At 45.8% G+C, this 20,990-nt stretch overlaps 3 protein-coding genes across 10 annotated transcripts in view; 1 reads left to right on the plus strand and 2 right to left on the minus strand.

Annotated features, from left to right (window-relative positions):
* Positions 1-682: 682 nt before the first annotated feature.
* On the minus strand, positions 683-4,564 carry IDI1 (isopentenyl-diphosphate delta isomerase 1). Of its 3 annotated transcripts, none has more exons than XM_031444835.2 (5): positions 4,470-4,564; positions 3,860-4,023; positions 3,497-3,589; positions 2,922-3,052; positions 683-2,256 (listed from the first exon to the last, which is right to left on the minus strand). In XM_031444835.2, the coding sequence occupies exons 2-5, from the start codon at positions 3,999-4,001 to the stop codon at positions 1,939-1,941; spliced, it is 684 nt and encodes a 227-aa protein (XP_031300695.1). In that variant the 5' UTR covers positions 4,002-4,023; positions 4,470-4,564; the 3' UTR covers positions 683-1,938. The 3 variants fall into 3 exon arrangements, with proteins under 3 accessions (XP_031300695.1, XP_031300694.1, XP_031300693.2); XM_031444834.2 differs by having other exon boundaries at positions 4,381-4,483; XM_031444833.2 differs by lacking the exon at positions 4,470-4,564 and adding an exon at positions 4,230-4,327.
* Positions 4,565-6,795: 2,231 nt separating this feature from the next.
* LOC135319375 (basic proline-rich protein-like) lies at positions 6,796-15,278 on the minus strand. 2 transcript variants are annotated; one of them, XM_064479281.1, is made up of 3 exons: positions 15,168-15,278; positions 14,952-15,039; positions 6,796-8,327 (listed from the first exon to the last, which is right to left on the minus strand). In XM_064479281.1, the coding sequence occupies exon 3, from the start codon at positions 8,107-8,109 to the stop codon at positions 6,796-6,798; it is 1,314 nt and encodes a 437-aa protein (XP_064335351.1). In that variant the 5' UTR covers positions 8,110-8,327; positions 14,952-15,039; positions 15,168-15,278. The 2 variants fall into 2 exon arrangements, with proteins under 2 accessions (XP_064335351.1, XP_064335350.1); XM_064479280.1 differs by having other exon boundaries at positions 6,796-8,330.
* Positions 6,950-20,990, plus strand: part of WDR37 (WD repeat domain 37) — a 46,727-nt gene continuing 32,686 nt past the window's right edge. For 3 of the 5 annotated variants that reach the window (XM_031444830.2, XM_031444832.2, XM_031444831.2), the window contains exons 1-3: positions 7,440-7,580; positions 16,581-16,758; positions 20,581-20,677. In XM_031444830.2, coding sequence (XP_031300690.1) covers positions 16,621-16,758; positions 20,581-20,677 — 235 coding nt within the window. In that variant the 5' untranslated portion in view covers positions 7,440-7,580; positions 16,581-16,620. Of the gene's footprint in view, positions 7,088-7,439; positions 7,581-16,580; positions 16,759-20,580; positions 20,678-20,990 lie in introns of those variants that run through there. The other 2 variants (XM_064479278.1, XM_064479279.1) reach the window with 1 other exon arrangement.

Here is a 20,990-nt window from a genome sequence, read left to right on the forward strand (position 1 = left end):
ACAATATAACAAACAGGCACATGTGTTTTGTGCCACAATAACCATCAGGAAACTGAGAAGATACAGGCTTATTAGTAACAAGGTGTTGAGACTGTACGGGGCACCTGGGGCTACGCAGTGAGGTCGAGGGGGAGAGTGCCCAGGCCGGGGCTCTGCAGGCCCCCTCTTTGCTGGTGAATTTAAAACAAGAGCAAGAATTTAAAGGTTGGTAAGAGAAGCAAAAACAAGTGGCCAAAATGGTTGTTGAAATCAACCCAGATCTCAAAGGTGCCCCAGTCTGGCCTGTGTCTGTGGCTGCAATGTGTTCTCTGTTTTGGAAATTGAATTTTAAAGCCAGCCAGTTTTAAGGAGGCAAAGGAGTCCTAAGGAGTTCACCAGGTCAAAGAATAGGTTTCCGAGGGGCAGCAGTCAATTCCAGCCCTCACCGGGCACTTACGAAGTAGCAGGCAGTGGTCCAGGGCTCCACTGTCTGGTACGGCAGCCGCTAACCGCTGGAGCTACCGAGTAACTCGTTATGTGTGGCCTTCAGACTGTAAGGTCCTAGTAAAGAAAACTGAAGAACTAGAAATAATATTAAAAGTGTACTTTGAAGTTGTGTGTCACTTGTCACATTCAAGCTGTCACAGGCAGGTTAGCGTCTTGTATTGCAATATAAACAAACTAGACTACAGCATCTAAATGCTCATTTATTTATTTTTGTTTTTATTTTTCAATAAAGGTAATACTTGCTACAGTTTTGCCTGAAATTAACTGTTCAGGGCTAACAAGAAATGGATTTTTTTTTTGCTGAATTTATAAAACATTTAGCTTTGTAAGAAAAAATTTTTTTCTTCATTATTTACCATTGCATAGCATTCGAGGATAGTAAAGCTGTTTTAAGATTTCAAGTCTGAGAAATCTATGGCAAGAGTTTTAGTAAAAAGTACATTAGTTGAGGTGCAATTTAAATGTTAACATACACATATTCCACAACCCAAACCTATTTAGCATTAAATATCAGCCTTTCTGGTATCCCCTCCCCTCCCCACAATAGGGCCCAACTCTGGAGAACAGTGGTTCTCAACTGGGGGACGCTGTCCTCCAGGAGACATTTGGCATCTGGTGTCATTGTGGCTATCATGGGGGAGGGGTGCCAATGGCATTTTGGGGGTAGACATCCTACAATGCACAGGATGAGCCGCGACAACAGAGTCACCCCCCCAAACACCAGCTGGGCCCAGGTTAGGAAACCCTGCTGAGAAAGTATGACCCAAGTTCCGTTTTACAAGTAGCCTGTCTCTCTGCAGTAGCTCTGAAAACAGACTTGCTAATTGGCAAAGACCATTTAAATGACTAAACCCAGCCAATGTCTAACCAAAAGCAATGTTTGACTTTAAGTGTCAAAATACTTCCAGAATGCTTAAATCACAAAATTAACTTAGAATGACGGAAATCAGGACACGTACCATTTAATTCCCTTGAACCTGTTCTACTATATTAATCTCTTAACAGGGACAGTTTAATCTGAGCTGTTCTGAAGTAGACAAATAGTTTTCATTGTACACTTTCCTGGACGGATAAAAATTTAAAGCTATGTCAAGCACCTGGCAAACAGCAAAGTGCTCTCTAAAAATGTTTATCACAACATATCAAAAGTGATGAACTTCACTTACTTGCTCAAATTTGTCATAACCATGTGTTTAGACAGATGAAATTAAGTTTATTTGTTCTCTCTCTTTTACAATAATCCCTCATAAGTGTTTTATAAATAGCAGTGCACATATATGCGTGTGTGTAACAGTGCATATATATGATTCAAAATTGTCTTCCACACAAATTCTGGTTGTAAAGCATCAGTATTTTGAGTGAGAGTTCCAATGAGGAACCAAATTTTAAAAAAATTCATTCTAAGTTTACTAAGAAATTATTCAGTACTTTAGTAACCATTTATCTCCACATTTACATTCTGTGTATTTTTTGATGGTCAACAAACGGATTCAAATGATTCAAGTTATCCCACCATTTAAAGAGAAAAGTCTCTGCAATAATTTGAAACCATGGAGTTATCTTAATTTCACCACTGGCTGCCTTTTTCAGAAGTTCTTTTAGCTCTTCCTTTGACACGTAACAATGGCTCTTAATCTCATTGGGATCTGGATTCAAAGTCACGTCCTTCTTCACAAACAAAATGTAATCAATTTCATGTTCTCCCCAGATATCATCCGATTGAGCCTGGTAGTGAATTCGTGTTAGATAATTAATTTCTTCAGGAGGAACCTAAGACAAAACCAAACACATCAGCAACAAAGAAAGTAATCCGAATTAACCCACCACAGTCCAGGAATACCGTGAAAGCAGAACTATAGTTTCAGAATTAAAGCTTTTGAAATTCATCTCCTATTAATTACATATGGAAACAGTATTAAATAGTTTCAAGTGTCTGAAAATTTCCCCATAGGACCAAAAACAGAAGCTGACTTACTGAAAAAACTGTATTAAGTCACTCAAACTAGAAGTGTGACATTCTCCCTCACATCTTAATATTACTTTATGAGAGAAAAATAATTACCATTTTTAACTAGATGAGAGATGCTTTATTTATTTAAAGGAGAAAATTCTAGCAAGAGAAGATTATGTCAATTCACGTAATCAAATCTGTAGTTCATACACCTAAGGATTTCCAAAAGAAAATACTCAACTCTGACCTGATCAATTATAAAAAATAGTCAATTTATACACTGGTTAACGTATTGATCCCTTTTGGCACTGAGTTAAATACTGACAAGTATTACAGAAAACCAACATTTAATCTGTATTCAGCGTGCTTTCTTGGGCTAATAACTCAGCGTTTACACAGCAGCGAGCTACACTTGAACTTAGAATTTTATTAAAAACGTGTGTGTAGATTTCAGCTGGCAGCGCGGCTGCAAGGAACTGCTCACCTCTTCCAGGGGGATCCCCAGCTCGGCCTTCAGACGTCTCTGCGCGGCTCGCCGGACTCCGATTGCGTCATTTTCTTCCAGCTCTCCCGGGTTACTTAGGGGATGACTGCAGCAAGTATTAGTAAAACAGCCTGGAACACGTCAACATAGAGGAAGGTTAACTTTTCTTCAAAATCGGTCTGAAAAAGGAAATCTTCACGTTTCAAAAGTGACAGGAAAGTAAAATGATTCCTAAATCCCTAGAGATAAGGATCTCTAAGTCTGCTACAGTGGGCTCTCAGTCACCGTTTTGTGAAACAGGCAGGTGTAGGTAAGGTTTGATTAATAGCGCCTTAACCAAAATGAGCAAAATGTGTGTAAGGTAAGCTTTTAAAGCTTACAGGAGCATACACACATGCCTAGCAGTTCCTACCCTTCACTGCTGTTTTATTAGGCTGCGCTCACTCTCTAAGGTGGTTCTATTAATATAAAATTAAGTCATTCACAAGATTTCCTTTTTGACTTTGGCTGCCAGGAAGTGACAAAGTCAAGTGAAATACAGTCGCCCCGAACCACTGTACGTTGAGCTTACGAACCTGGAAAAGTAATCTTAGCGTCTGATCTTTGTTGTAGCAGGAGCTTGTTTTCGGTGTTGAATAAGAAGACACTAAAAGCTCGATGCAATAATCCTGAAGGCAAAACAGACACGACTCTTACTAGTTTTACAGCCCAGTTCCTCGCGGGATTCTCCGTGCGGGGCCTGCAGGCTCCAGGGGACAGCGAGGCGGCGCGAGACGGAACTCCGCGGACAGACGGGTGCTCCCGGGAGGGCCACCCTGGACCCCACCCCCCAGCCCCCCGCCCCCCGCTGGGTGCTGGCGTTCAGGTGGCAGTTCTTGGTCTCCGCGCCCACCCGGCCCCCCGCCCCGCAGCCCCGCGACCCCTGCCCGGCCCCGCACCCCGCCGGATGTTGGCGTTCAGGTGGCAGTTCTTCTTGGTCTCCGCGCCCACCCGGCGGTCGTTCTCGTCGATGAGGATGCACATCTCCGCCAGCAGCTGCACCTGCCGCTCGTCCAGGGCGTCCGTGCTGACCTCGGGCATCGCGGCCGTGCGTCCCGGGGACCTGTACAGCGGGGAGGGGAGGTCGGCGCGGGTCTCCGCGGGCAGCCGCGCCGGGCCCGGGACCCGGATCCACTCCTCTGGCCACCCCCGTGAGGGCCCCGCCCGGGCGGCTGCACACACGGCCCCCGCGGGTTCTCTCCCCGCCCCAGGCTCACACGGCGCTGGGCCGGAAAACCCGCCTCTCCCCCCGCGGAACCCTCTCCGTACCTCCCGCACCTGCCGTCTGCGAGATGCAGCTCCCGAGCGCGCGCCTCCCGCAGGCCCCGCCCACCAGCCTCGGTCCCGCCCCCGGGCCAGGCCCCGGCCCCCGACGCCGCGCTCCCAATCGCCCGCGCCCGCGCCAGAGCACGCCACATGCCCGCTGGCCAATCGCGCGCCGGCCCGCGCCTGACGTGACTGTCGCGCGGTGGCGCCACGCGAGAGGCACGCGGCGCCTCCTCCCTTCACCGTAGGCCGCGGAGCCGCCCCCAGGCCGAAGCGCAGGTGCTCTCGGCGCCCTCCCTATGCCGCCGAGCGGAGGTCCCTCGACTACGGAGCGGCGGTCACTCGACTGCGTACCGGCCTGATAGAGGGATGGGGCGGGACTAGCGGTCGTCCGCCAATCGCGCCCTCTGCCTTGGCCGCGCCAGCCAATCGGTGCGCCTGAGGCGCTGCGCTTGGGACGTGCTGATGTCAGACGTCCTTGGACGCTCCGGCTCTGTGGCGTCGGCACTTCTCTCCCGGAAGTGGGGACTTCCAAGTAGGTGGATAAATCGGTAAACGGGATTTAGAAAACCTGACCTTACCGTTCTGGAATTTACATAGTCATGAGGACAAATACAAATTTTATCTACCCTTTAGCCAACACTGTTTGGGGGCGCATATTATGTGCCAGGCACTTTTCTAAGTCATGGGGATATACCAGTGAACAAATTTTTTAAAGTTTTTGCTTTTATAGAGTTTACGGTCTAGTAGAGGAAACAGTAAACAAACACAAATAATGTCAAGAGGTGATAAGTTCTCTGAGGACAATGCAGTACAGTTAAGGGATAGTGATGGGGTATGCCATTTAAAAATAAATGATGAAACATCTATAAGGTGGTATTTGAATAGAGATCTCAATAAAGTTATAAATACGGAGTTCTTCAAAGTGTAGTATATGATAAACACACACAAAGACACGAAACTTGAGGTTGACTGTGAAGCGACCCGTCAATCAGCTCAGAACCCTGCGGTACAAATACCCAGGCGTCTGAGGCAGAAAAGATAATGTGATGAAGCACGTGATCCAACACCCAGCAAACCTTGTTTACCTATGGAACTAGGCTCATAATCCAATCTTACTAATTTCAGCTTTATTTCCCTTCTGATGGGGGTAATCGCGCATTTTTCATGGATGGGCAGGTAACAGGATAGAAACTGTTTTATGGAAAGTGTACCCCTCCCCAGCTTCTGCAAGTGTGTCATTGGATACCAGGATTGTAATCACAACGCCATACAATTTAGGCTAGCTCTGTGTGTGTGTGTGAACGTCCCATTTCTTTAAATTGCATGGAGTTATTTCAGGATACAGCATGTTACGGGTAGAAGTGTGTCCCCAAAGTTGTTGAAGTTCTAACTCCCAGAACCTCAGAATGTAAACTTACTTGAAGACAGGGTTGTTTAAGATGTAATTAGTTAAGATGAAGTCATAGTGGAGTAGGATGGGCCCCAATCCAATATGAACAGATACAAAGAATGACAAATGAAGAGACAACCCCGCACAAGAAGAACCCATGTGGAATTGGGAGCTATAGTTGCCACAAGCCAAGAATGCGATTGCTGGCACATCACCAGAAGCTGAGGGAGGCATGGCATTGCTTCTCCCTCACAGTTCTCAGAAGGAACCAACAGTGCGGACCCCTTGATCTTGGACCTCTGATTCTTATTTCTATGGTTTAAGCCATCTAGTTTGTGGTATTGTTACAACAGCCCTATGGAAGAGACATGGTGGAAAATGTGGGCTTTGATGCGGACCTGTATTTTAATCTAATCTTTGCTCCACTGCATAATAGCTTTTTGACTTTTGACAGGTAATTTTAACATTCTCATACTTAATTATAATTCAGTTTAGAATAACTTCCACTCTACTGTTTTCAGGATTAAACAAGTTACCAGATATGTGAAGTGCCTGGCACACAGCAGGCCCTCAAAGTGTTGCGTCCTTTCCTTAGTTCTGTGAAACCTCCATGTAGTCGCTACTTACAATGACTTTTGTGGAATCCTAAATATATCAGGGAAAAGTTTACCACAATTAGCAATATCCTAAGTTTCACCCAAACTGTGGATGCTGTGCTGCAAAATAAAACCACATACTAGCACAGGAATCAGTTGGGAGATGATACCGTGGTTCTGTCTGCTCCCAAGCCCAGCAGAATGCGTTGTGCGTATTAGGTGCTAAACGAAATTGTTACTTGAATGTTTGCCACAACCTCCAAGTTTGAAAGCCTTAGTTCACCTTACAGAATTGATTGTAATAATAAGCCTTTATTTTACTCAATGCTGAAGTCACTTCAGAGTTTACTCTACAAAGTTTTTGGTTATTTGGATGCCAAAATACGTCAAATTTGTTTCTTCTGCAACAATCGTACTAGTGCTTCTTGAACCCGAATGATAAGCTTTATTTTATAAAAGAAAAGCGCTACCATGCGTCTGATTTGGTCTTTACGTAGCGCTTCAAGCCCAGCTGGTTGTCGGCAGCGCGGAGGACGGTGGTTCACACCAGGGCTCCCGCGTACCGTGTAATTTTTCCACCCTAGACCAAGGACGAGGAGGCCTTCAAGTCCCACCTTCCGCAGCGAGCGGCTGACTTCGTTTCGTCTTCGTAGCCAATGGCGAACACACATCTCAGACAGGAGGCTGCAGGGGGTGAGTCACCCTCCGCAGACGCCGCCGGGCTCCGCGCAGCCGCCTTGCCCGCGCCGCCCCGGGAAGCGGCTCCCGGCAAACGCGGCGGTGAGGACTGGGGCCCGCGGTTCCGACAGCCCCGACCTGGGTCCCGATGGACGCGGACCTGCGCCAGCCCGGGGCGCCGGGACCCCGCCGCCGTGAGTACCCGCGGGCCCTCAGCGCCCCCGCGCCCCCGGCCTGCCGGCACGGCGCACTCCTTGCGGGCGTCTTCACACGGGCGTCGACCCCTGGGGCGAGACCCCGGCGGCCACGGGCCGAACACCACCACTGTGTTTGTACAGTCGCCGCGGCCCACTCGGGGGTCCCGGCCCGCGGGGGCGACGCGCGGGACTACCGTGCGGGGCTGGACTTCCGGCGGTGCCGGCGTTGGGGCAGAGGCGGGACTTCCTGCCGCGCCTGCGTGTGAGGGTGCTGGGCGGGATTTCCGGCGCGGGGCAGAGGCGGAGCCCGGACTTCCGGCGCCGGAAATGCGGAGCGTCGGGCTGCCGGGTTGGGGGGCCGCGTCAGGGCGGAGACTCGGTGTCCTGCGTGTCTGCGTCCGTCCTGGGCGCCCAGTGGCTGGGGAACGACGGTGGCAGCGCACGGCCCGGCTAGCACTGCGCGGCGGCGGGCTCGGCGGCGCCGTGACAGGTGAGTGCCGGCCCGCCATCCTCCGCCCGGCGCCCTCAGCCCTGGTGTGGGCGGCAGCGTCCTGGTGCCGGCGGTGCGTGCCTGGGGGGACGGGCCTCCCCGCGCCCCCGACCCCCAGCGCGTCCGGGTGGTCGATGTGGTTGGAACGTGCGCCCCTCGCCCAGGGCGGCCTGTGAGGCGTGCCCTTCGAGGCGCCCGGGAGTCTCCCGCCGCGAGCGCACGGGGGCCCCGGGGCCGCGTGTCCCAGGCGGGAATGGGCTGTCGGGAGGGGCGCCGCGACCTTGGGCAGCAGCTGCCCGCGGGTCCGTGTCCAGCCTCGCGTCCTTGCGAGGTGCTGGCAAGGAGGCCCCGGGGAGTGCCCTTCCTCCTCAGGACTCCGGGCGACCGTGCGCACCTGCTGTGTCCTGGCTTTGAGCCCACGCGCGCTAGTCCTTTCCCAGGGGTACTTACCGCTCCCTGAGTTCTCCGGTCCTGGTTTTTCTAAGAGGAAAACTTTGCACTTATTCCTCCATCCTCGACTCGCGCTCATGCTTTTAACAATTGAGAACTTTTAGCAGTCTTGGCTGTTTACTCATTAGAGATGCCTCCAGCCCAGTCTCGTCCCCGGGACTGGCGAGCGGGTTCCGTGCCTCCGGGCGGGTCAGCGACTCTGAGCAGGTGAAGACAATAGATACTTGAGTTCCTGGGCGCGGCTTGTTCTCTGCCAGGGCCGGGTGTGGAAGGGAGAAGTGGTGGGCCCAGCGAAGACTGCTGGGAGCAGGGAGAGGACGTGAATCAAGAGACAAGAATAACATTTTTTTAAAAAAAGTTTCAGGAAAAAAATTAAGACAAGTTAACAATAATAAAAAAAAAAGAAGAAATTTAAAAGAGGCTTGAACTAGAGGAACCCACAGATCTAATTTTGGAAGCGTGGTGAGCTGTAGCTGAAGAAGTTACAGGAAGAGGCAGAACTTGAGTTGGCCAGAGAATCTCTGAGCGTTAATAGCATAGTGTGCGGCATAGGCGTTATGAACCCATTTTTGACGTACGCTTTCACAGAGTTTAGAAAGTTACTAAGAGATAAAATCACTCAGAATGAAAAAATTTCCATTTGAGACCAGATTCGGGGGAGCCAAGGCCTCTTCCAGATTCATAATTGTTTGAAATGTATATATTTGGTTGGAAATTGATCACTGACAAATGATGACCAGTGTGTTGACTCATTTGTGAAGTGACCAACAGAAACAGGCAAAGCCCAGAACACCGCCATGGGGTAAGGCAGGTGAGGATTTTAAGTTAGTTGTGAAGCAGACTGTTTATTTGCCACGGAGGATACAGAGGCTGGAAAAGCCGGCGGTGTGACACTTAAGGGAGACAATCATGTATTTAAAAAAATCTACAATTTTGAGATGGAAGGATGCAGTTTTCTCACCTTGCATAACCAACTTGTAGAATCTTTGGAATGCTTTAACTCTCCCATTTATACTTACCAGGGAGTTTCTACTGATGAAATTCTTTTTTTTTAAATTTATGTGTGTATTTTACAATATCATATTTTTTAAATTGAAGAGTAATTGATGTACAGTATTATATGTTACAGGTATACAATATAGTGATCCACAATTTTTAAAGTCTGTACTCCATTTGTAGTTAGTGTACAGTGTCGGCTCTATTCCCCATGTTGTACGTCCTTGCACCTACTCTATACTGAGAGTTTGTACCTCTTACTCCTCCAGCTCCATCTTGCCCCGCCTCCTTCCCTCTCCCACTGGAAACCACTAGTTCCTTTTCTACATCTGTGAGTCTGTTTCTTTTCTGTTATATTCACTAGTTTGTTAAATTTTTTTTAAGATTCCACATGTGATATCTTACAGTATTTGCCTTTCTCTGTCTCACTTACTTCACTTAGCATGATGTCCTCCAAGTCCATCCATGCTATACACCAGAAACTAATGCATTTTATTATTATTATTATTAAAGTACAGTCAATTACAGTATGTCAGTCTGTGGTGTATATAGCACAATGTCCCAGTCATGCGTATTCATATATATTCTCATTTTCGTATTTTTTCCATTCAAGATTATTACAAGATATTGAACATAGTTCCCTGTATTATACAAAAGAAACTTTAAAAAAAATCTATTTTTGTATATAGTGGCTAACACTTGTAAATCTCAAACTCCCAAATTTATCCCCTCCCACCCCCTTTCCCTGGTAACCATAAGATTGTTTACTTAGTCTGCCAGTATGTTTCTGTTTTGTAGATGAGTTCATAGTGTCCTTTTTTTTTTTTTTTTTAAGATTCCACATATGAGTGATATGTGGTATTTTTCTTTCTCTTTCTGGCTTACTTCACTTAGAATGACATTCTCCAGGCCCATCCATTTTGCTGCAGCTGGCATTATTTTATTCTTTTTTATGGCAGATTAGTATTCCATTGTGTAAATATACCACAACTTCTTTAGTCATCTGTCAATGAACATTTAGGTTGCTTCCATGTCTTGGCTATTGTATATAGTGCTGCTGTGAACACTGTTGTGTGTTAATACAACATTTTAAATCAACTGTACTTACATTAAAAAGCAAACAAATAACCCATTTAAAATATGGGCAGAAGAACTGAACAGACATTTTTCCAAAAGAGGAAATGCAGATGGCCAACAGGAACATGAAAAGTTGCTCAACATCACTAGTATCAGGAGATGCAAATCAAAATCACAGTGAGATATCATCTCACAGCTGTCAGAAAGGTCATCATCAAAAAGAACACAAATAACAAATGTTGGCAAGGATGTGGAGAAAAGGGAACCCTGTACACTGTTGGTGGGAATGTAAATTGGTGCAGCCACCATGAAAGACAGTATGGAGGTTTCTCAAAAACCTAAAAATTGAACCACTATATGGCCTAGCAATTCCACTCCTGGGCATATACCCGGGAAAAACAAAAACATTAATTCAAAAAGATACATACAGGCCACGATTAACAGCAGCATTATTTATAATTAAATCTAAGATTCATAATGTTAGCATTTGTTAAAGGATGAGATAGATTTGTGAAACAATATCAAAGCACACATTTTGCTTTTAAAGTATCTAAACCAGCCCTATCCAATACTAGCCATTAAAAACAAACAAACAAAACCTTTCAAAGCACTTAGTTTGCAAAGTTTTTTAGTGCAAATTAAAAGTCAGTGCACTAAATTCTTTAGCTTTTTCATGCAGACTCCTCTCCAGTGCCTCAGTTCTCTAGCAAGGTCAAGCTGTTCTTATTTGATACACCCACTGGAACTCAGGAGGCTGCAGGGCTCCCCAAAGGCAATGAAAGAAGCAAGAGCAGGAGGAAGCAACTACCTCTTTTATTTAAAAAAGAAAAAAAAGCTAATTTGTCAGTGGAAGCAGCTGATAAAGGATATATACCTCACCTGCAGAGGACTCTTGGCCTGGGACATGGGGCCAGGAGGAGGAGGTGCTGGCAAGAGCAAAACACCTGGGCATACTGATGAAATTCTTAAGGGAGGGAAGAGAAGTTCTTTGCTATTTTATTTGCTTGATTTAAATGTCTAAAGATAAAGTCTTTTTTGTTGAGGGTTTTAATACGTCTTTTCATTTGTAAGATGTAATTTATAAACAGGTAATTATGGTAAATCTGTCTGTTGAGAGTCTTGACAACTGAGATGCTTTAGAAGCTAATAATTTAATATGTGTAATCACTAAAAAAAAGAATTATAGCCACCTTCTTACATGTTTATGAAGAACGGAACTTCTGGGTAAGATTCCGTTAAGTCAGTTTGACTTCCTGGTCAACTTTTATATATGGCATGGTTAAATACTTTCTAAACGTTTCTATTAAAAAATTACTGAAATACTCTTCAGTGGAATCATACGAATTGTTTAACAGTATAGATTTGTTACATTCAAATACTTCAAATTTGCTATCAATATAATCTTTTTGTGTCTACCTAAAATTCTACCAACCACAGATTCTACCATTGTGACCTTTGTTCATACCTTTGTTGCAACTGTTTCTAATTTCTATAGCTAAAATTTTTCAGATCTAAATTTCTTCAAAAAGATTTGTTCTGCCATGTTTTGGTCAAAAATAAGTTTTCTGTGTGTCATTTAAGGGACTGTCAATTTTATTTTGTGTTGTCTATTTCTACCAGTAACAAACTGTTTCTCCTTTACAAAGAAGAGTAACGCTAAGGCGTAGGGTCTGGAGGCGTAATGGGGTCAAAATGCCTGTCTTTACTTTCAGTGTAGGCCTCTCCCAGCTTTCTGCTTGCAGCCCAGTTCTCCCTTCACGTCTAGACCACCTGTCTCCTTGTCTTTTAGATATTCAGAGGCATTGTGAAAACAGTGTGTGTTCAGTGTTTAGTTCTTGACTTCTCCAGATCTGCTGCCTCATCTCCGTAGTCTGACCTCTGGTTCACCTACCTCTTACCTCAGAAATGAGGGCTCTCCTTGCTACCTCTCTCTCCTTCCCCACTGGCCCCCACCCAGTCCATTCACCTACCCTCTAATCTTAGCTGTCACCACTTACTGCCTAGGCTAATTCAGTAGCTTCTTAACTGGCTTGCCTGTTCAGAGTCATCATAGGCCTCCGTGTATTTTTCACACAGCAGCCAATCTAATGTTGCTTATTTGCTTAAAAACTCTTTTTATTTTAGGATAAACTGTGAACATTGAAGAGCAGACTCTCAGCCTGTCTCTGCTTATCTCACACCATTCTCTCCATTGTTCCCTGTGCTGTAGCAGCAGTATTTAGTTTTTAACTAAACTAAACCAGTCCCCCCCCCCCCCCCCCGCTCAGGGCATTTGCGTATGCTGTTCCTGTCCTTCAAATACCTACTTCCCTGTTCCCTGTGGTTAGCTGTTAAGAATTCTTCAGTCTCAATTTAGATGCCTTTTTCTCAGAATGACCTTCATAACCCTTTAGCTAATATCGGGTCTTGTAATATTTGCATGTTTTTCATAGCACTCATCCCAATTTATAACTTCTCATAAGTTAAGAGGTTCTGGATTTAATGTCTGTGTTTGAACTCAGCTCTAAGGAACTTGAAGGTAGGGACCAAGCCTGTTTTGTTCAGTACAGTGTTCCCAGTACTCAGGCCGTTACAGTTGAGAAAAATGTTGATGAGTGACTTAATGAAATAATGTTATTTTTCCTGCTTTAACGGTGACAAAACTAAGCTTTGGGAAGGTGGTAAGTACCTTGACCAAGGCTTCATGGCTTGTCAGTGGTGGATGTGTCATTCATTCATTCCTGTTCACTCACACATTCATCAGATGTTTGAGGATGTGTTTGTTAGGCCCAGCAAATACAGTAGCGGCCCCAGCTAAGTATGTCCTGATCCTCATGGTGTTGATGGTGTAGTTGGGGATACAGTAAGTGAGCAAACCGCAACCGCAGATGAGATCCAAGGACAAGTGTGGGTGAGGCTTATGAAGTGCTGTGACTCGTGGTGGTCTGGGGAGGCTGTTTTGAGGAAGGAGCTCCTACGCTTAAGGCTTCGTGATGAAGAGCCAGTCCTTTGAGGAGTTGGGGGTAGGGGGCTCAGGGTTGTATGACTCCAAAGCTCATTCCTAAGCATTGTGCTGTGCTATGGATTTTATTATGAGTGGGATGATTAACTTAATTTGATTATTTTTATCCGTGTTACACCACTAAATACCTGAAGTGACGGGAAGCTTATTTCCATTCACTGATGGGTTTTAGAGAAGCAGATTGTTACTTAGTGTATAGCCAGAATTTGTGAGTGGAATCAGGAGTGATGGATACAGAGGGCCACAGATTCTCATTCTCCCATCAAGAGGTGAGGTCTGTCTGTTCTCCAGTTGAGTCTGGGTTGGCCTTGTGACTTGCTTTGACAAATAGACTATCCAAAAAAGTGAAGAGAATGGAAGATTTAAACCAAATGAAAATTTTATAGATTAAAAAGGCAGTTATTTTATTCCTATTTTTGCATCCTTTTAAAAAAAGATTTGAGAGTTAAATTTTGTCTATATAATGCGGCAGAAGATAAATGATAATTTTAGTGAATTAATGGATTTCAAACACACAGAACTAATTTATTGTGTTGTAAAATAAAATATGACTTTTCTGTTGCTATTTAAAAGAAGGCCTAAACATGCATAATTTGAGACTCAAAAGACGTGTGGCTTTGGAGTAGATGTACCTTTCCTGTTCCTCCCACTAATTTCAGCTAAAAACACTGGCCATTATAAATAAAACAAAACTGAGACTGACGGTGCAGAGAAGACAATGGACTGGCTCAGTAGTGGGGCCTGAGAGGTGACACAGACGTGGTGTCCCAGAGCAGAGTTTTCTTTTTGCCCCGAACATCTCAGCCTTGCGCCTGGAGAGGCCGGCAACCCAGTAACTCCAAAGGGCTCAGACAAGCCGCAAGAAAAGCTTGATCTCTAACTGAAAGACCAGGAAAGGGACAGCCTGCCAGACAGGACATGTTTAGGAAACATTGTCGCCCCCACCTCACCCTTACTGTCATGGCCAGGTGGGGAATCTAGACTTCTGCCCTTGACAAGCTGTGCTGAGGCGACTCTCTGTGCCGGGTGAGATCAGAGGCCTGGTGAGGAGCTGGGATTTTCATCTGTTGGGTGGTCGCAAAGAGCACCCTCCCTCTTCCTGTTGGGTGGCCTCAGAAGAAGCTTAGTAGAGATTCAGGAATATTATCGTCACCCACTGGTAGTGAGGCCGTGTAAGTTGCAGTAACCAGGCACCCCTGGTTCGGCCTGGGTGGTATGAGTGGAGGCCAGGGAAGAGGCTGAACTCTAACCCTGCCCAGCAGTCGTGGGGAGGACCTCCACCCCGGGCCAGCGGTGGTGCAGGGGGGAACCCTAACTTCCATCTCCACCCTCACATCCACCTGGTGGAAACAAGGCAGCACCCTTCTTTGCCGGCTGCCTGCTGACACGGGGACTTAAATCGGTTCCCAAGTCTGGTAACAGTACCCACCGTGTTGAGACTTCAGTTGATAATCAGATTTCCCACACAAGCTGGGGAATCTCAACTTGAATCAGCAAAGACAGCTGACAGCAGCACCGGAATGATGCAGATGTTACAGTTATCTGACAAGGATTTTAAAGCAGCCATCATCAAAATTTTTCAATGAGCAGATCCTAACACTTGAAACTGATGAAAAATAGGAAATCTCAGGAAGGAAATGGAAGATATAGGTAAGAAACAGATGGACGTGTTAGGACTGAGATTCAGATGAGCTCATGGATGGCTCAGCAGAATGGAGGGACAGGAAGGAGGCTGTGACCTTGAAGCTAAAACAACAGGAACTACCCCATCCGAGCAACAGAGAAAAAACACAGACTGGGAGAAAGCAGACAGTCAGGAAGCTGTGGGACTGTAACAGGAGACCTACCATTCTTGTTGGAGTCCCCAGAAGTCCTCATATTCTTCAACATGGATTTGAAGAAATACTGGCTGAATATTCCCCAAATTTGGCAAGCCTGCAGATTGAAGAAGCTTAGTGAAACCGAGACAAGATAAACTCAAAGAAATCCATGCTTAGGCACATCATGGTTGAGCTTCTGAAAACTGAAGATGAAAAAGCAGCAAAAGAAGAACATCACTTTACCTGCAGTGGGTTTCTCATCAGAAACTACAAAGGCCTGGAGGAAGAAGCATGCTTTTCGAGTGCTGAGGGAAGAGAACTGTCAACTCAGTTCTCTCTCAAGTGAAAACATCCTTGCATGATTTGTCACCAGCAGACCTACCCTAAAATAATGGGTAGAAGAGTCTCTAAACAGGACGTGACGTAAGGAGGTAGGCGGGCCAGGAAGAACAAACACACTGGGAAACTCCATAGACATTTCTCTAAATGAGATTTGAAGGGTGAAGCATAGCTGTCTGCTGTGGCTCTGAGTGTAGAGGAAGTACTTCAGATGATTGGGGGGGGGTGCAAAGGGGCAGAGGGAGTAAGGGTTCTGCACTTTACCAGGAACAGTCAGTGGACTGTGGTAAGCTGTGAAAAGATAATGAAAAACTAGGTTGGCCCCTAAGAAAAGTTAGGTGAAAGAGAGAAACTCACTTTAGGTAAATCAAAATGAAATTCTAAAAAATGTTCAAGTCGCCACGTACAAAAAGAGAACAGAGAATGAACTATGCACCATGCCCAATAATGTGAGTTTGGATCAATATTTGAAAATTACCAGCGTAATTGACCTGTTAGGCTGAAAAAGAAGATAGAGTAGGTGATGCCCAGAACCTGCGGCTGAAGTGGATGGGTGTCACGTGTAACTACATTGCTTAGAACCATGTTACCCAACAGGGATGTGACTGTCTTGGGGGAGGACTTGATAGTTAGAAGGAAATGATCAGATCATGTCCAGAATGGGTGAATGAAAGTGTTCAGGTTGTGCAGATGTTTGAATGACATGTAAGGGCAGCTCTGACCGCGGGCAGCACTTGGAGTGGGGCTGGTTCCCAGCGAGCCACGTCCTGAGCATGCAGGAACACGCTGGAGTTTGGAGGCAGAAATACCCTCTTAGTCTTTTTCACGTTGACAAAAACGATATTATTTTATCATTGGGTTAGATAAGTCATTAAAATTTCTGTAGTTTTTACTTTTTTTTTTTATTGTGGCTACTAGAAAATTTACAGTGCTTCTGTGGCTTGTCTTGGATTTCTCTTGGACAGCGTTGCACTCGAGTCTGAAGTCTGGAATGTGCAGTTAGAATGGGTTCCCTCTGAGGAGCAGGCTGGGTGTGGAGAAGGTGGGCTAAGGGAGAACTGTTCTTTATTCTAAGCCCTTCTTTGCTGTTTACTTTTTAAAGCATATTAATGAAATTTGATGAAAAGTTACCTCTTTAACAAAGGCTGTAGTCTCTACCTTAAAACGTTAATTTATCACATTCTAATTGACATGGTAAATGTTGATATAGTAAGGAAGTTTGGAATGAAAAGCAATAATCGCCTTGTTCATTATGTTTCCTTCATTTCACTTTGCTGTATCAGAAATAAAGTACTTGTTTTTCCTGCATGTGTTCAGCTTATTGCAGGAGTGACCAGGACATCGCCTTCTTGAAGTAATGCCCACAGAAAGCGGGAGTTGTTCAACTGCTCGCCAAGCAAAACAGAAACGCAAATCTCATAGCCTTTCTATACGAAGAACTAACAGCTCGGAGCAGGAGAGGACGGGTCTACCAAGAGAAATGTTAGAAGGACAGGTGAGTTGGTGCTGATCGTGTTTGTGAAGTTTCAGAAATAGCCAGAGATATACAGGTCTCCAGAGCAGGGGAAAAGTGTGGGTTACCAAGCAAACAGCACCCCTACGTAAACCAGGTCGAATTGCACAGAGACAGAATTCGTCCCCAGGTTAGCATGTTTACCGTGCTTAATGAAGAATGTGGGTGTGACGGTTTGGGTTGGTTTTTATTCTTCGTACAGGTATCTGTACATTCTTTGCCAGTGCAGCTTTAGATTTTCTGTCTCTGTCTCAAGAAGAGAAGAGAATCAGGTATAGTGATCTCTGCTCTCTGGAGAGCTTTTGGAATCCAGTCTTTCAGTAGCTTTTCTTGGGTTTATTTTGTGTCTGCTGTAGTGTGTATGTTTTCTGCAGTTTATTACATTGTCTGTCTTTCTGATAATTTAATGTCCCCTTTAATTAAGTGATCTGATGTTTTGTGGACAGGGATAAGTTTGCTTGTAGTTTTCCTTTTTGGGAGTGGGGTGGTAATTAGGTTGATTTATTTGTTTATTTTTTCGTTTAACTTTTTTTTTGATGGAGGTACTGGGGGTTGAGCTCAGGACCTTGTGCGTGCCAGGCATGCCCTCTACCGCTGAGCTGTACCCTCCCCCCACCCTGAAAATGTGTTAGTTTTAAAAGAACATTATTGCGAAGCCTAAATAAAAGTATGTGCTGTAGTAAGATAAGTTGTAGGCGTGTCTGGTACACGTTCACATGGGTGTAATAAAAGTGTGTATAAATTTATAACCGTTCCTTCACATTTAGAACTAATCCATTGGCCGTAATGTTACAGGGGAATATGGCTTAAATCTGAGGAATTGGCTCATTTGAGGATTGGAGCACCCGGCCCCTGGAAGGGCAGCTTCTGGGGAGGCGGCAGCGCACAGTCAGAGCCTAGCACCGTGGCTGGCACGTGATCGCTGTTCAGCTCAGACCCTGTTATATATTGAATGGATGAATAAATGAAATGATTACATTTTAACTTGAGTTTGGAGATGAAATGATAGATTTTAAGGAGCCTTCAGGATGGCGTGGACAGTCTAGTGAGCCCGACTGCCGTGACAGCAGCACAGCTGGGCGCTCAGCCGGCAGAGGGTCTGGAGGCAGGAAGTTGAAGGTCAGGTGTGGGCAGGGCTGGTGTATCCTGGGGCCTCCCTCTCCCTGTGCACTCACGAAGCCGTTCCCCCGTGGGTGTGTGTCCTGATCCTTTCTTGTGAGGATGCCAGTCATACTGGGTGAACCCATAGGCTTCATTTTGCCTTGCACCTCATTTAAACCTTTATTCCAGTTGTGGTCACACGCTGAGGTGCTGGGGGTTAGGACGTCAGCGTGTGAGACGGGGGGACACAAGTCAGCCCACAACACTTAGGAAAAAGAATGTTTGAACGAGTGCTGTGCCATGGAACTTCTGTGATGGAATGTTCTAGGTGTGTGCTACCACACAGACACGTGGCTAGTGGGACTGAGGAATTTAAACAATTAACTTACATTTAAATGTAAACAGTCCACTGTGGCTGTTGGCTGCCACATTGGACAGTGCAGGTAGTCCAAGGTGCTTTTTAAAAATGGTTAGACTTCCTTAAATTTCTAGCAGTGAAAAGTCCACAGCCACCTGCTGGCATCTTCGGGACTTAGCTGCTGTGAGGGGCACTGCGCTCCCAGCCTTTTGCGTGTGTGCGTGCTCCATTGTGATGTAGAGCCAGCAGGTGATTGCATCTCCAGGTGAGCCTTTATGAGGGCTGTTCAGAACCCTGTTCAGAACCTGGCCCTGGCCTCGTTTTCGTGGCGGTGTCTCCTGGTGAATGCGTAGCTCCGCAGGCTGGCGCGGGCCTCTGCTGGTTCCGCAGCAGCAGGAGGCAGTGCCGCGCTTGGCACAGGCATGGTAGGCGTGGGAGGGCCCAGGTGCAGTGCCTCTGGGCAGGGCCGAAGGTCCGTGCTCTCTGGGCAGGGTTGGGAGCAGGGTCAGGAAACTGAAGATTGGTGTGACCAGCTTCTATGGTGATGTCGAATGTCTTAGATTCACATCTGAAGTGTTTCAGGAAGTAGTGCTTGGCGCAGAGATGGGAGGAGGCCCTTGTTCAGAAGACAGCTGAGTCTGCGGGAGCGCTGGCCGGGCCCCCGTGTCTTCTTACATGCTGTGATCAGACAGATTCTTTTAAAAGCTTTGCTGAATCACAGTAGCTTTTCTGTTTTAAGTTTTCTCAAGTGGTATCAGATGTTCAGCACCTCTGACTCGGGGGCCTTGAGGTCGGACGGCACCAGGGCCGGTTCCGTGAGCACAGAGGTGACTGTGCGGAGCTCTCCCACTCGCCTCGGGTGCAAAGGTCTCCTCAGGGCCGGTCTCCTTCATCATTTTTATTTTATTGGGTGAGATGAACGCGACATCTCAGTTCTGACTCCCGTCACAGTTACATTTTAGATGAAGATGTATTTACTGTTCATGTGAATGTAGCATTTCAGTTGCTGAATAGTAGGAGCTGAAAGCATTAAACGTGGGTGTAGGTGAGTAGGAATTGATATGCTGAAGAGGAGATTTGGCCTTGGGAGCGGCCCCTGTGAGGCAGGCTGGGTGGATGAGGGATGCGGGCAGATGGGGTGTTAGATGTTAACTGTAGTGGTTTATTTCAGTTTCACTGTTACTTTAAGTGGGTGCTCATTGGTATTTAGAGGAGTGTTGAGAGGCTTATTACCAATTCTGCCAGATTCAGTTTTTAAACAAGGTTTCATATATCTCTGTAAGTAGCTGGTAAAATCTACCTTCCCTTTCTGTAATTATTGTAAAACATGTTGCTAAAACGTTTGCATCATTAGAGATCATTTTGCCTAAGATTTCTGTCTTCCTTAGAAGTTAATCTGAGAAGGAATTTAATAAACATTGTGTATCTTTTTTTATTTGCAACTCATTAAACATCAGAAAGTTCACTCTGCATATAAATTTGAGAAATCACTTAGAAGATTACACAGTAGCAGTTAACTGTTGAAACATTATTTTAGAAATACCTGCTAAGAATTTTGTTAAATTCTTCGAGTGCTTGCGGGGAGGTGGGGGCCCACACAAAATATCCTCTAGGCCACACCCCGAGGAGGTTAGAGTAGAACCTGGACTCTTGGCCCCCTGACGCCAGCGGCATCTGGAAAGTAGTGCTTGTGAACGTGGTTGGTGCCCGGGTCGCGCACCCGCACGTTCAGCCCAGGTGCCGCTGCTGCTTGCTGCTTCCCCACTCCCGGCAGGCGAGGCGGGCGCACCTGGGAACCTGTGCCTGTGTTTTCCTGTGGCTGACAGCTGAGAGTTTTCATTTTTCCCTCCGCACAACAGTGTTTTAGGTATTAAGCAGAGTTTACAGGAAACAATCAGTTTCTTTTGCTTGGAGCACAGCAGACGTGAGGACTCTAAGACACTCCTGTTAGTAAATGGCTTATTGAAATGAGTTTGCATACCATGTAGTGGGACTTAAAGACTGTCTCCGATTTTGTTTGTGGGAACTGCTTTCCTTCTGTACAAATTGGGGAGTTTTTGCATGAGGTACACTTGTTTCTCCCCTTGTAAAAGGGAAAGTTACATGTTTTGAAGAAGTACCATCCTGGGTAACCGTTGATACAATTTGATTTCAGTTTCACTTGTAGAAATTTGCAACTTTAAGTTCTTTGAGTGTTTATGTATAAGAAATAAAATACGTAAAGGCATAAAGCGAAAGTTTAATTAAGGTAAATGATAATTCATTTTGGAAAAAGTGTGTGGGTGCTTGGTGTCAGAGTTCATCATTCGTTCGTTCATTTTAAGCAGAATCTTCCTTTTCTGCAGGATTCTAAACTGCCTTCCTCGGTTCGCAATACACTTCTGGAGCTATTTGGTCAAATAGAAAGAGAATTTGAAAACCTTTATATTGAAAACTTAGAATGTGAGTATCTCTTATTTTAATAGCCTTTTATAACTTTTTGCTTATCCGTACGAAGATTTGAGAGTTGAACTTGTGGCAGGTGTTCACCACTGTGTCCCTTTCAGTTTTGACAAACTGTAGGGCTCAGGATAGCGCAGGCATTGTCCTGCAGCCCCGCACCCTCACATCAGGGCGTTGGCAGAGCTGTGCTCCTTCTGGGGGCATCGGGGGGACTCGCTCCCACTTGTTTGGTTGTGGAGGATTCCAGTTCCCCTCAGCGTGAGGACACAGGCCCCATCTGGCTGGCTTTCCTCCCTCTTTACCTTCAGAGCTG

Source organism: Camelus dromedarius, chromosome 26, assembly GCF_036321535.1.
Source record: "Camelus dromedarius isolate mCamDro1 chromosome 26, mCamDro1.pat, whole genome shotgun sequence".
In the NCBI taxonomy this organism is placed as follows: Eukaryota; Metazoa; Chordata; class Mammalia; order Artiodactyla; family Camelidae; genus Camelus; species Camelus dromedarius.

Bases quoted from the DNA above. Each gene is read 5' to 3' on its own strand.
- IDI1 (XM_031444835.2), bottom strand. From the start codon at position 4,001: ATGCCCGAGGTCAGCACGGACGCCCTGGACGAGCGGCAGGTGCAGCTG. The intron at 3,590-3,859 runs GTGCGGGGCCGG...TTTTGCCTTCAG, and splicing joins GAACGCCAACATCCGGCGGG to GATTATTGCATCGAGCTTTT. The intron at 2,257-2,921 runs GTGAGCAGTTCC...GTTTTGTCTTAG, and splicing joins TGGGGATCCCCCTGGAAGAG to GTTCCTCCTGAAGAAATTAA.
- LOC135319375 (XM_064479281.1), bottom strand. From the start codon at position 8,109: ATGAGCGCGAGTCGAGGATGGAGGAATAAGTGCAAAGTTTTCCTCTTA.